The 14,714-nt window shown below is 37.4% G+C and overlaps 3 protein-coding genes across 4 annotated transcripts; 2 read left to right on the forward strand and 1 right to left on the reverse strand.

The window, feature by feature from the left end:
* Window positions 1-428: 428 nt before the first annotated feature.
* Window positions 429-8,557, reverse strand: LOC105450754 (ATP-dependent RNA helicase dbp2-like). 2 transcript variants are annotated; one of them, XM_011690746.1, is made up of 7 exons: window positions 8,370-8,554; window positions 6,858-7,118; window positions 6,545-6,782; window positions 5,357-5,637; window positions 4,682-5,175; window positions 2,692-2,928; window positions 429-2,601 (listed from the first exon to the last, which is right to left on the reverse strand). In XM_011690746.1, coding segments are annotated over exons 1-7 (1,839 nt in total). In that variant the 5' UTR covers window positions 8,372-8,554; the 3' UTR covers window positions 429-2,275. The 2 variants fall into 2 exon arrangements, with proteins under 2 accessions (XP_011689048.1, XP_011689049.1); XM_011690747.1 differs by lacking the exons at window positions 429-2,601; window positions 2,692-2,928 and adding an exon at window positions 3,639-3,997 and having other exon boundaries at window positions 8,370-8,557.
* A 1,257-nt stretch (window positions 8,558-9,814) lies between these two features.
* LOC105450756 (ubiquinone biosynthesis protein COQ4 homolog, mitochondrial) lies at window positions 9,815-13,082 on the forward strand. The gene is made up of 4 exons (XM_011690750.1): window positions 9,815-9,856; window positions 11,562-11,893; window positions 11,969-12,192; window positions 12,263-13,082. The coding sequence occupies exons 1-4, from the start codon at window positions 9,823-9,825 to the stop codon at window positions 12,411-12,413; spliced, it is 741 nt and encodes a 246-aa protein (XP_011689052.1). The 5' UTR covers window positions 9,815-9,822; the 3' UTR covers window positions 12,414-13,082.
* LOC105450755 (UDP-sugar transporter UST74c) lies at window positions 9,849-11,488 on the forward strand. The gene has a single exon (XM_011690748.1). It carries the CDS (start codon window positions 10,007-10,009, stop codon window positions 10,985-10,987), a length of 981 nt encoding a protein of 326 aa, XP_011689050.1. The 5' UTR covers window positions 9,849-10,006; the 3' UTR covers window positions 10,988-11,488.
* Window positions 13,083-14,714: the final 1,632 nt, after the last annotated feature.

A 14,714-nucleotide genomic window follows, 5' to 3' on the forward strand; every position in this document is an offset into this window, starting at 1 on the left:
GTTACTCTATTGTACAGTCGTGGACAGATCGGTTGCGATACTTTTTTTTTATAGGTTTTAAAACGCACTAATATTTTGCAAATGCGACACACAATTAGTGTTATACTGTCTCTAGTTAAAAATAGTACATTGTGGCTCGCATTTGCAAAATATTAGCTACCTATAAAATGTATATTATGTATATTAAATATAATATATAATATATATATTAGAACCTATAAAAAAAAATGTCGCACCCGATCCGTCCACGACTATACATACATCGTTACCCAATATTATTAATAATTATTATATCGAAGGAATATATTATATATAATTAATATTACAATACCGAAGAAAAATTCTTTAATTTAGGTATCTGAGTAAAAAAAATTAAATAAATTAAGTAAATACTTAATAATTTACTTAAAAAAAGATTTAGCTAGTCATTTTATGTAACATATACCGTCTATATTATTGTAGCAATATGACAATCGAAAGATCAATTAGTGTCTATTCACGCAAATTTATATAGCCGCAAAATGTACCTATATGCAGAAAAGTAGACTAATCATCTTTACGTACATTAGACATTTTAATAGTTTTCCTTTATTATAACTATATAGCTGTGTAAGTTTATGATATAGATAGACAATTATCAAGTTGCTATGTGAAACTATATCCTCTTTATCTTTTTTCTTCTTACTAAATATTCAATAGTGGATCTTATCTCGCGTACCGAATAGATATATCTCGTGCTGATTGTGAGAACACAAGGGAGAACTCCAGGCTGCTTCCAAGAAAGCGAAAGTTTATTAATTCTGTAACATAGACTCACACAACAAATGACACACGTCAACATTTTTTCTTTCTAAAGATATTTCAACAATCGTAAAAAAAAAATCACAGACATTGAAAAGAAAGACAGTTGTTGATCAATCCTCAATATCACAAATAATTAACAATTAACCAGCTATATCCAGTCGATTATCTAACAGCGAATTTGTGTTTGAGCATATTGATGTAAATTATATAAAGCTTATATATGTACCAAAAACATAAACGTTTTGATTAATAAGCGCCATTTGGTCAATTGTCAATTATAAATTATATATAATTCATATCATTTTCTTTAGACAGGCTTTAACGTAGATCCAATCTCTGCTTATACATTCCAATTTGTTAGATTGCATATTTGCGGAGAATTCTCGCAGTTCCGTTAAAAAACGAATAATGCATTTATATGTAGTTTATCAATTGCACTTTCTTTCGTTAACAAATTTTTATCACATTTCCTTAGTTCCTTACAGTTTGACGGAAGATACAATTAGACTATTATTCATTAAAATATTTCAAAAGTTCAGATAACTAAAATAAAATGAGGTGTTAATATTATCAAAATAAAAAAAAATTAAATGACCCATAATTTTTAATAGTCTTTATCTAAAAAGAAAATATAATTCTGAAATTTCAAGGAGTTTATTTGTAGAAAGAAAATGATAATAATGGAACAAAATAAACCAATTCAAATTAAAAAAATTGAAGTTATTATATATAAACATCCTTGATTTAAATACTGCACACAAGTGTGATGCAAATATCATTTTCCAACTCATGTAACTTTCTTCAAACTTTTCTCACTATGCTGTTTGTAACAAAAAAAATTATCTATCCGCTAATACTAATAAAATGTAATATCCTATAAACGAGACTCACATATAATCGGCATATATAGCACATCGGCATATATACCGCTTGCGGTAAAATGCTGTAACATTCTGTAACATTTCGTAAAATTTATACATAAAATAGAGCTTAAAATTGTTTAAAGAAAAAAAAGGGAATACTTGAGCTTTGAACAATTGTACCCTAATACTCTCTATGTACGAATTTATATTCTTCTTCTGCTCCCGTTAAATATTAGCTAATATGTTCTAAATGAGAATAACTTGCAATTAGAGTTGCAATTGCATTAAAATTGTGTCGAAGTTTCTCTCTGGTTTTTATTCGATGCAAATTCAACGTGTATGCAAACGGATGGACGTCACATTCAACAAACTTGTAATTGACTCGCAAAATCAATTAGCGATCGTTATTCACTCGATAGTACGATATAGATTGCACATACTATCGCATTGATATTTTCATTATGTATGCCGCGTAACTTTATTACATTCATTTTCTATTTATCCTTTTTTCATCTATTACTTCAACAGGCTCTCATCTGCATCCTGTTGAGTCTCTACAGCTAAACGTGACATTTCGCGCCATCGAGTCATTCCATTAAAAAATGGAATTAATAAGTTGTGCTTCTGTACGGATAACCAGTTCCGTAGTTGTCGCCACCCCCGTAATTTTGAGGCATACCTCCCTGTCCGTAGCTTCTCTGCGTGCTATATCCGTACGCCGTGTTCTGGCCCAAAGAAACATTCTGTTTCATATAATTACTGTAATCCGATCCCGAATAAACGCTCGAAGAAGGCTGATAAGAAGTCCCGCTGCGAGCAAGGCCTCTTCCTCTTGCCGAACCGCCGCCTCTTCCTCTACCGTCATTATTACTCCTTCGGCTGTTACCCCTTTCAACCCCATTACCACCAGAGGAACCGCCGAAACGTTTCCCACCTTGTGACATATGAAATATATATATATAATAATCAATGGAATAATTATAGACCGAATTATTATCGATTATGACTGCATGTGAAAACATACTTCTGAAGTTTCCAGCCTTGGCCATCTCTGCCATTTCACTGAGGCGCGGATTGACATTCTGTCCGGCCTCTCGTAAAACCTCTATCAAGTCTCCGGCGTGTTTCATATTGTGGGTCGTGAAAAACGCATACGCCGTTCCGGTCTGTCGTTTACGCCCAGTTCGACCGATTCTATGTATGTAATCCTCCGACGAAGACGGATAATCGAAATTTATCACGTATTTCACATCATCCACATCTGTGAAGTAGTCACGAAAAATGTTATTAATAATATTATATTTATAACCATATATTTAACGATAATATTATATTTTTCTTGATAAAACGTATGTATTCTAAAAAAATCTGTAATTTATATATAAAAGTTATTATTTTATCATTTATTTATTATTTTATAATTTCTTCTAAATTCGAAAACTATGTTATAAATGATATGTTCCTCGTATAATTAAATATATCATTGCTGCACTTGAGTATATAAGCTTATCAATGCTCATGTTCATGCATATGGATAAGTATTGTCAGATATTGATAAAGTTGTTTGAATGAAAGACTAAAGGAAAACTATATTTCTAAGTGTCAAGTAATTTTTATTAATTGTAAATGCATATTGGATATAATTAGTATATATATTCTGGCAAGAAATTATTTTTATTAACTTTCAAATAAATTCAGTCAATGAAACAGAGATTTAGACACCCACCTTTCGTTTGGAAATTCCGTGAAATCAGCGAGAACGACCCCGTTTGCTTTTACAGTGGGGCAATTCTGGTTGCTTTCTTATGGTAATATACTGAGAGATTAGACAGACACAGCGGTTGTGTCTGGTTCGGGATAGAGGCAGCAATTTAGGGTTTAAGCCTGAATGCATTAGTTTTGATAGGCACTGTATAATCATTTCTTAAAAATTAAAGTTTGAGGCACTGGATAACAAGTTTATCACAATTGTACTTTTCGAGTTTTCGTATTGCGATGACAAGTTACATATTTATGATTATTATTTCATACACAGGTATAAAACCTTGTTTAAAAGATATATATTAAATTTTTTAATTACAATAAATAATATTTAATTACATATTATTATCTGATCGTGTTATTTAATGCACTGATTAACGCATTAGTGGTTATTATTAAATCGATTTTGCTATTCCGTAACAAAAAAAAAATTAAAACAGAAGTTAAACCGTATATACATCTATCTTTCCATCTGGAAATTGTTATATATAAGTAAAGAAAAATAAAATGGTCACTGTGTCTGCCCAATACTGGCAGTACACCGCGTTGAATTAGGGTACTCTGTGCCTCTGAAAAAGAAAAGCAGACAGACTTAGTGGTAGCTTGTGTGCATTTTCGAACCTTGATCTTACATACATCAAAATTAATAAAAACTATTTCAACATTGAAGCTAGTCATATACCAATGCTTAGTACAGACATAACTCGAACTAACATTGAAGTAACAAAAACATTGTTTCTATAATCTTTACAGGAAACAAAAGATATGGATTTATTTACAAGAATTAAAATAAAAAAATAATAAATAAAAATGGGTTTACAAAAAAAAAACCAACTGAAAAAAATGTTGAAGTAACAAAAACATTGTTTCTACAATCTTTACATGAAAACAAAAAACACGGATTTATTTACAAGAATTAAAACAATTAAAAAAAAATAAAAATAAAAATGGGTTTACAAAACAAAGACAACTGAAAAAAATTGTTCAACACGCATGTATAACTGCATACATAAAAAGACATAAATCACATCGTTAAAACGTTATCAATTTTACACGGCTCTACAATACAATCGAGACAAATATGATAAAAAGTTCCAATGCATCACACACCGCTACGTACATAGCTGTCAGCTAACCTCGCTCTAACAACGCATCATCCGGCTAATCCAATAAGTGTTGCCAATACCCAGTTTAACCGTGACTCTCTCTCTCGCCTACACAAAAAAAAATAGCCGAATAGTGTTTTTACATACCCAAGCCTCGAGCGGCTACATCGGTTGCGACTAAAATCGACGTTCTTCCACTGCGAAATTCTTGCAGCACATGATCCCTTTCCTGCTGGTTCTTGTCACCGTGAATACTCACGGCTTGCCATCCTTCGCGTCTAATGTTTTTCGTGATATCGTCCACTTTACGTTTGGTTTCCACAAATACGATGGTCTTATTCTCCTTTTCAGTGCCGATCTCTTGAAGTAATCTATACAGCTTCGAGTCTTTCTCGTACTCGTGACAAACATCGATGATCTGAGTGATGTTATGATTGGCCGACAGAGTCAGAGAACCGATATTGAGGTGAACATAATCCATCAAGAAGTCCTCCGCGAGCGCGCGAACTTCCTTAGGCCACGTCGCCGACCACATTAGCACTTGCCTATCGGGGCGTATCTGCTCAATTATTTTTCGTATCTGCGGTTCGAATCCCATATCTAGCATACGATCGGCTTCATCAAGAACTAGATACGTACACCTGAAATGAAAGAATAAAATAAAATATATAAATGGTTAATTTAATATAATTAATCATTATATAGTATATAATAAATAATAAATACAATTAATATCTTTACATGATGTATAATAATATAATAAATAATCCCATATGTATAGGCAATTTTCATTTATAACTGAAACTTTAGAGTTATACATACCTACACAAGTTTGTAGTTCCTCTTTCTAAGAAGTCTATAAGTCTACCTGGCGTGGCAATGCATATTTCAATACCTCTCTCCAAATCGTGCGCCTGTGGCCCTTTCGGAGCCCCGCCGAAGATACATGTATTTCTTACAGCTGCCGTCTCTCCAAAGCTATTAGCCACTTCTTGAATTTGTTGAGCTAATTCTCTGGTTGGAGCTAAGATCAAGACGATTGGACCATCACCGCTGCTTATACGCGGTTGATGTATGATATGCACGATTGCAGGTAAAATGTACTAGAAAAAAAAGAAGATAAAATAATTTAATATAAACATATCTTTACATTACAAATATATATATTTAAAACTGTAGATCCTGCACATCTGTGTAAATCGTAAATAATGCACACTACAGACATACAATAAGGGGTCACTAAGCTTCTAACAAGAAGCAAAAGACCAAGATGATATATGTATATAAAACTAAAGAGAATTTTTAGAATATTTTCTTACGGCTTTTACTTTGATTTCTCCAATTATTTGTAATAAATTTACGTACATTTTATATAATTTAAATAAAATCTCAAAAAATGTATCGAACCTATACAACATATATTAATTAAAATACGAATATTACAAATATGTTATATATGTTCAATACATTTTTTGAGATTTTATCAATTTTTATTCGATCGCTATCTCTCGGAAGGAAGCGGCAATCCATCGAGAGTATATATATCTTGCTAATGAAAATCCCTTCTAAATCAGGCTGTCTGGATTCAGCGTTAAAAAACTGCATAATATGTATATTATTTAAATTTTTAAATTATATAAAATGTATGCAAATTTAACACTGCATTCAGATAGCCTCATTTAGGAGGGATTTTCATTGGCAAGATATATATACTCTCGATGGATTGCCGCTTCCTTCCGAGAGGTAGTGATCGAATAAAAATCCGTTGTTTCTAGTCAGATTTGAACTCGGGTCTTGGCACCAAAAGCAGACGCACAACTCTTTGCGCCACGATCGCTACATAAGAAATGTATATATATACGAGTTCAAATCCGACTAAAAACAACAGAGTTTTAAATATATATATATATATATATATATATATATATTATGTATGTATATGTATACATATTTAACAAGAATTACAATATATTAAATGTTATTATATTATATGTTTCTAATTTTGTTTACTCCAAGTGTCTTCCCAGAGCCAGTTTGAGCGATTGCAACAAGATCTCTGCCGCTAAGAGCAATAGGCCATCCTTGAGCTTGAATTGGAGTAGGCTGCGAATAACCTTCTCTACGAATACCCTCCATTACGTAAGGCGGGAAGTTTCCCTCCTCGAAATATTGTATAGGATTAGGAACATTATCACCCTTCACAGTTATTTCCGTGTTCTCCCGAAACTGATTTATCTCTTCATTAGATCTAAATCAGAATTAAATTCGTAAGCACATTCCATCACGTTTCACCTCGTAATAAATTTAATATTATTAATAATACCTATTCCTGACTGCGGGATGCTCTTTATAAAAGTCTTTGCGTAATGGTTCTAAAGAATGAAGGTCCCAATTTACTTTCTTCAGACCACCACCAGGCTGCTTTCCCTTTAATCCCCCTCGCACATTATTGGCATTTCCTCTACTAGGTGTGCCAAATCTGCTAGCACCGTATCCATTATTGCTGCTGTCTCTGCTAGTACTTGTCACTGTCTTGACAGTACTACCACGACGGCCCCTACTCTGATCTCGGTCACGAGTATACCTAGAAATTTATGCATGTATTATAAAATTACATTTTCACAAGCAAGAGTATAATATCTTTAAGTACAGGCTTTTCCAATAAAAATTATAAATTTAGCTCAGCTTGTCACAAATAGCTTGTACAAACTTTTCTAAATAAATATTTATAAATAAAAAATGCTTAATATGAAGTAAAAAGTATAATAAATAATAGATATAATAAATTTGTTTATAATTTAATACAAACTAATATGAGATAATGTGAGAACTAATAATGATATTAATTTAAAAAACTAATATGAGATAATGTGAGAACTAATAATGATATTAATTTAAAAAAGATTTTTAAAAATTATATTGTCATATAGAAAAGAATAAAAAGTAAGTATAGACTGATCCAGTCTTGATTAAATATCTAAATTAAAGACCTATACATCTTACAAGATATAATAAATATAATAATATTTCTATACTTTGATTTGATACAAACTAATTTGAGATTAAGCTAAAAAAGATTTAAAAAAATTATATTATCATGTACAAAAGAGCAAAGATAAATAAGTATAGACTGATTCAGTCTTGATTAAATATCTAAATTAAAGACCTATACATCTTAGATATAATAAATATAATAACATATCTATACTTTGATTTGATACAAACTAATTTGAGATATTAAGCTAAAAAAGATTTAAAAAAATTATATTACAATGTACAAAAGAGCACAGATAAATAAGTATAGACTGATTAAATATCTATAAATTGTCTTGATTAAATATCTATAAATTAAAGACTTATACATCTCTCTTTATAACTTCATCGTTAGTGTTTTATTTGTCAAAAGAAAATCAATCGTCATAAAGGACAGTGGCAATTTCCTACTGACTCTTTTTCTTTTGTACAGAGAACAGTGCATTATTATGTCTGTGGAGCATCACCGCCGGTTTCGATCGCGAACGAGATGAAATAGAGACGAAAGCGTGGGTTGTCACGAGCGGGCAGCCACGGCAAAATTTCACTGCAGGCTGACTCGATCGTGTCGCAAGCGGACACGACGGAAAAATCAATTTCCAAGTGGTCAATATCAGCCTGTATCAGCCTCCTATCGGGCTATCGATTGAACGTTCGCGAAACGAGACGGGACTCTGCCCGTCGCGGTCGAGTTTTGCTCCTCTGCGGGGAGCTCGGCGGACGTGCCGCGCGTTCCGCGGCGCGGCTCGTCGTCGGGCGCGACCGATTCGCGGGCCGCGCGACGCTGTCATCGCGTACTTACATCGGGAAACCCGGGATTCGCCCTTCCCGGCGGACGGCTTCAGAAGGAGGAACGATCGAATGATCCGTCTCGGCTCACAACGTCGACGTGCGGCAGCGGGGACGCGAACCTGGCTCGGGGCCTGGTTCGACCTCCACGGGAGGATCACCCTCGCGCGGACCTCGGACGGATTTCGCGACTGGCGGGGGGCTCGGTGTCGGCCGCGCGCGAGGAATCGCACCGCGAGTTCAGGAGCGGCGCCAGGGAAAAGTCGTGTCGCCCGCCACCGCCGGCGATTCGGGATCAACGGGCGAACTTCCGCAAGTAGTTCCGCGTTCCGGTCGTTGCCATGGCGACCGCGGCGGAGGGATACACGGAGCTGACGGAGCTTACTCAGCTCTCCGCGGAGCGGCGGGGGGGGGGGGCGAACAGAACCCCTCCTCCCCCTTCGCCCCGATCGCCGAGATCCATATTCCACGATGATTCACGACGACTCGCCGATGATTCCCGATCGAAAGGAAAAGCATGGCGGCATCCATGCCGGTGGCAGCCGATTGATGGATTCACGATTCTCCGAATTCCGATAGATTCCCGTGGATTCGTTATGCATGGTTATGCAACGTGGTGATTACTTGATTAGCTCTGAAAGAGACGACATTGTGACGCGAGGGATGATGAATGTACATAACATATAAGATCTCGAACTCACGTTCCTCGTGTCCCACGATTTGTTCGATTGAATTGCGCTTGTAAAAACGATTACGATCTCGATTGAGGAAATTCGTAATTTGAGGTAAAATATTTCACAGGCGTGTGTTTACGTTTTCGGACTGAATGCAAAACGGACGAGATTCGTATACGTAGTGCCTAAAAATATCACTTGCACATTCGCGTCAATTATCCCGTGTTTAATTGCAAATCGTAATGACGCGTGCAAGAAATAATAATTGCATAGCATGAATCAGTAGTCGTAAAAGCAAAAAGATTTATTCTTTATGTTGTACTTTGCGCACTTAAATTAAAACAGGATATATAAATTATACGCAAATTATACATAGCACAAAAAATTCAGTTACCAAGAACGCGCCCGAGATCGAAGCAAATAATTCTGCAATTGCAATCGTCAGCTCGATTTTGAAACGTGTGCATGTAAAAAAAAAGAAAGGATCTGTATTGTGCTGTAATTATTGCTGACGAAGATCCCAGCTTGCTAGCTTAAGAATTCGCGCCTTCAGCGCTCCACCACCATCGTCCCGTCCTACACCTGTCACGTTGTTTGTTTTTTTCTGTGCCAGCGGTACCGCGGCGGAGGACTCTTATCGCGAGGAGCATGCCTTTGCGATTGCATCACACGCAGCTCGAGCTCTGACGATTCGCGTTTCGCGCGGTGGATCGCGCTCACCGCCGCCGAAGGGGCCTTCCTCACCCTGGAGCCGGAGAGCCAGCCGCGAGCCCGACCGCGGTCGCCGGTGCCATGTACGGAAGCGGCGTGATAAGGTTATCTAAACGTAGGTTCCTCTATGTGTGTAATTGTTTATCGCAGTAACGGTGCTCTCGCGGGATAACGAGATCCCGTATGCGCGGGTAAAGAGCGAGCCGAGTGGCAGAGGGAAACCGTGGGCCTCTCGCTCTCCGTTCCTTGCCTTCGCCCGACGACGATGACGGAGCACGAGCCGAACGCGATGTTCGCGCGGGTGGCGTCGGCGTTCTTCTACGGGCTGTCGTCGTTCATGATAACGGTCGTCAACAAGACCATCCTCACGTCGTACGGCTTCCCGTCCTTCCAAGTGCTGGGGATCGGCCAGATGCTCGCGACGGTCCTGGTGCTGTTCGCCGCCAAGAGGCTGCGCTACGTCGAGTACCCCGGCCTCGAGGTGACGACCTTCGCCAAGATATGGCCGCTGCCGCTGATTTACATCGGCAACATGATATTCGGGCTGGGCGGCACCAAGCAGCTGAGCCTGCCGATGTTCACCGCCCTCAGGCGGTTCAGCATCCTCATGACGATGATCGCCGAGTACTATATCCTCGGCATCGAGGCGCGCATGTCGATACAGCTGAGCGTCTACACCATGATCCTGGGCGCGGTGGTGGCCGCGCTCAACGATCTCGCCTTCAATCTCGAGGGCTATATCTTTATCCTGTTTAACGACCTCTTCACCGCCGCGAACGGCGTGTACATGAAGAAGAAGCTAGATTCCAAGGAGTTAGGGAAGTACGGGCTGATGTATTACAATTCTCTGTTCATGCTCGGGCCGACGGTCCTGCTGGCCTGGTGGACGGGCGACATAGCCCTGGCGCTGGATTACCCCAGCTGGACGAATCCGCTGTTCATTCTGCAGTTCGCACTGTCGTGCATAATGGGCTTCGTACTGTCGTACAGCACGCTCCTCTGCACGCTGTACAACTCCGCGCTGACGACCACCATAATCGGATGCCTGAAAAATATATGCGTGACGTATCTCGGCATGGTGATCGGCGGGGATTACATATTTTCGTGGTTGAACTTTGTAGGACTGAATTTAAGCGTGATAGGTAGCTTAGTATACACCTGGGTGACGTTTCGTAAGAAAGAGAGTCTGCAGCCAAAGTACGCTTTGTTGACTGAATCCAAGGCCAGTAAGATACAAGCCATATGATTGTAAGCTTTCGCGTTATAAGAACCCGACCGCGATGATGTATTTTTGTGTATAATACAGGAAAAAAAACGAAGCGTTTGTACAAAGAATTTATAATTTAACTTCAGGAAGCTAGTGTGTAACAGAGCTAGTGAGCTTTATTTTTAAGTATAAGACAAATCAGTTAAGGCACACACAACATGTTCCTTTGTATCGAACAATGGCAGGGTGGTGCGTACGTCACCAATAGCTGCTATGAATATTTCTGTTCCTCGTGTCACAAAGTGCTTTTTCAACTTGGCTCAACTTGGCTCAAGGGAGCGGCGTGAAATAATATCGACAACCCGACTGTAATATGTACCAAAGTAAAAAATTATCGTGTTACCAGATAAGTATTATGTTAACTAGGGCATACCTAAATATTCGAGATCAATTAGGGTATGATCGTCGCCATATACAGTTAGTCTGTAATCTACGTCTGCTAATCTTGTACATACACACAAACGGAAATTTTAATGGAAATAAATTTTATTTATTAACAGACAACAAACACACGGGTTTGTCAGACCTTCTTACTTTCCTCGCTCGGTTTCAGGCCGATTCGCGACCGCCTGCGAGGCGTTCCTGGAGGATTATGCCAAGCACCATGTATCCCTATCCCCCCTGCAGCGTGTGCTTCTCACGATGGGCTCGGCGGCTGTGTCGTTGGCGAATCCGTATCGAGGTGACATGATAGCGTGTCTCGGGGAAACTACCGGTACAAGCGCCCTCGTGCACTGTCATCGACAGATGAAGGATACGAGCGAGGGTCAACGTATACTCGCGCAAAAGCCGCGCGTAAACACGTCCACCGTCGACCTCTCTTACCTCAAAGACCTGCCGCCAGGAACCGTGGGCAGAACGTATCGCGATTTCTTGGACGACAACGTAAGACAAAAATCGATAAACAAACAAACAAAAAATGTAATGGAACGTTTTCCTGAGCGAGCTGTATGATTGCAGAAAGTCTCGCCCGACGATAGACTCGCGGTGCAATTCGTCGACGATATCGAGCTGGCCTACGTGATGCAACGATATCGAGAGGTGCACGATATCTTTCACGCTATGCTCCTAATGCCGACGACGATGCTAGGAGAGGTATCGGTTAAGTGGGTAGAGGCTTTGCAGCTGCGTTTGCCGATGTGCATAACCGGTGCAATATTTGGAGCTAGTCGACTACGTCCTAGGTAAACTCGTGAGCTGCTTTGTACGATAAAGCTATAGTTATCATGTCATTTTGTACATGTAACATTTCAGACAGAGGCAATTATACTTGAATCATTATCTCCCGTGGTCTATAAGTAGCGGATTGAACGTGAAGTTCTTGCTAGGGGTATATTTCGAGGAGCGCTGGGAACAGTCCCTCGAGGATTTTCACAGAGAAATGAATATCGTACGCCTTGTATAAAATTAAGAATAAAATCCTATCATATATGCCAATTTCGAATATGATATAAGTTTGTGCGAAATAAGAATTGTATCTAATTTTCAAGATTCAAATTTGATAAATATGTAGTACTAAATTCCATACAATGAGATCATTTATCAAATTTGAATTTTAAAAATTATTCAAATCTTAATGCAATGTGATATTATTTTGTATAGATGTACCATGAAATGTCATTTTATCAATTTTGTGCGAAATAAGAATTGTATCTAATTTTCAAGATTCAAATTTGATAAATGTAGAGAGTACTTACTTAATTCCATACAATGAGATCATTTATTAAATTTGAATCTTAAAAATTAAATTCAAATCTTAATGCAATGTGATATCATTTCGTATAGATGTGCCACGAAATGTCATTTCATACGAATCCATACGAATATATCCATACGAATTAATATCTCACTGATTAAGATTTGAATCTAATTTTTAAGATTCAAATTTGGTAAATGATCTCATATGGAATTTAGTATTCTCTACATATTTATCAAATTTGAATCTTGAAAATTAGATACAATTCTTATTTCGCACAAAATTGTATCATATTCGAAATCGCTATCACTTTATCCTAATAATTGTTGATAAAGTTGTAAATAATTAGATGGAAAATAAAGTTCTGTTACCCTGAAAGTTTAACTCGTTGAAACCCTTAAACTATCAATATTAAGTATTTCTAAAGAAAATTCTAGTCTTCATACATGGGGTAGTTAGACCAGATTTCAAAGCAATACAAACATTGATATTACAAATTTGATTTAATTAAACGTTACATCTGTTATAAACATATATAATCTAAAATTGTACGTTTACCATAATCGTTATTATCGTCGTTGTTTCCAATAATCGTAATTGTGATTCTCATCTTTTGCTCTTTTGCTCCTTTTTTCGTTTTTGTTTTTTAGTTAACATCATTATTATGCACGGGGTGTATCTTAAAATGGAAGTGTGCTTTATAGATCTAATTAATATCTATTTGAAAATATTCGCACGAAGTTACATCCTGAAACGCATATTTTCTAAATTATTACTATTTGGCACAGAAATTGTTTAAGTACAGGCCTTGTTCTCTTAAATTGGAAGAATTAATAATGCAATAACGCGCGATTCATTGAAGAGCACCCTCGTTCCAAATACATCCCGTGAATTATGTATTATGTATTTTTTGAATAAAATTGGAGAGACGGCTTAGCTTAAGATATACATATATATAAGAAAGGATATATATGAAGATTATTTCTATTTAAAAATCTTGCGCCACTGCGAAATTTGATTAAAGATCAAACGATCCGCCTTCCTCCTAAGATAGATAAGCTGAATCGATCAATACGAGTACATCGTGATATTATTTCGTAAAATAAGTACATATAAATAGGTGAGCAAAACTGATTGTCATCCCTCGACGTAATTGAGTATTACGCTCGCTTATGCCGACTTTACTTATATTATTTTGCTTCGGCTACGTGCAACGAATTCTGACGAAGATATAAAGATTCGCAGCTGACAAAATGCGACTAAAGCTCTGCGCAGAATCTGCAACAAACTCGAGCAAAATTGCGACAAGTTTCGAAGTAGAAAACTTGTTTCACGTCGTCATCATTTTACTGCGGCTATCTAGATAATAGATATAGAAGAAATGGAACGATATTTTTTTAACAGTAAAAACGATAATGAGTATCACATATGTTTATATATATATATATTTATATATATATATATATATATATTAGATGTATAAGCGTAGGAAAGATATGTAAAGTAATAAATTAGTAAATAGATGTGAATCTCTCTTACTCGCTCGCGAAATCACGTATTTCTCGCGAATACTGACTGTTACGGGAAATAATCGTCGAAGAATCATTCTCAGATTATTCCCTGACGTAGAATATTATATACGAGAAACCTGCGATTATCCGCCGCATCGAATTTTATCGTTACGTTGTTATAGCCTATACTTATTTATATAATCAAAAAATTAGATAAATCTAGTTGAGCAGTAATTTTAGTGGCCAGAGAGCATCCCACGATGTTGTGTTTTAGGCATTTGCGACTCCTCGATTCGATTCAATTCGCGACTTAGTTCGAGCCACCTGCGAGAACGATCAAGAAAGAAATCAAGGATGCTTCTTAGCTGATTGTAATCGATTTGGTCCGCGCCGTCGCTGCCGCCGCCGTCGCCGCTGTTGCTGCTGCTGCTGCTGCTGTTGTTGCTGCTGGAGCATGGATCGCGTTTCTCGTATGCTCTTTCGGCAGAGATGCGTTCGC

This window comes from Wasmannia auropunctata, unplaced genomic scaffold, assembly GCF_000956235.1.
Source record: "Wasmannia auropunctata unplaced genomic scaffold, wasmannia.A_1.0 LD336056.1, whole genome shotgun sequence".
Classification (NCBI taxonomy): Eukaryota; Metazoa; Arthropoda; class Insecta; order Hymenoptera; family Formicidae; genus Wasmannia; species Wasmannia auropunctata.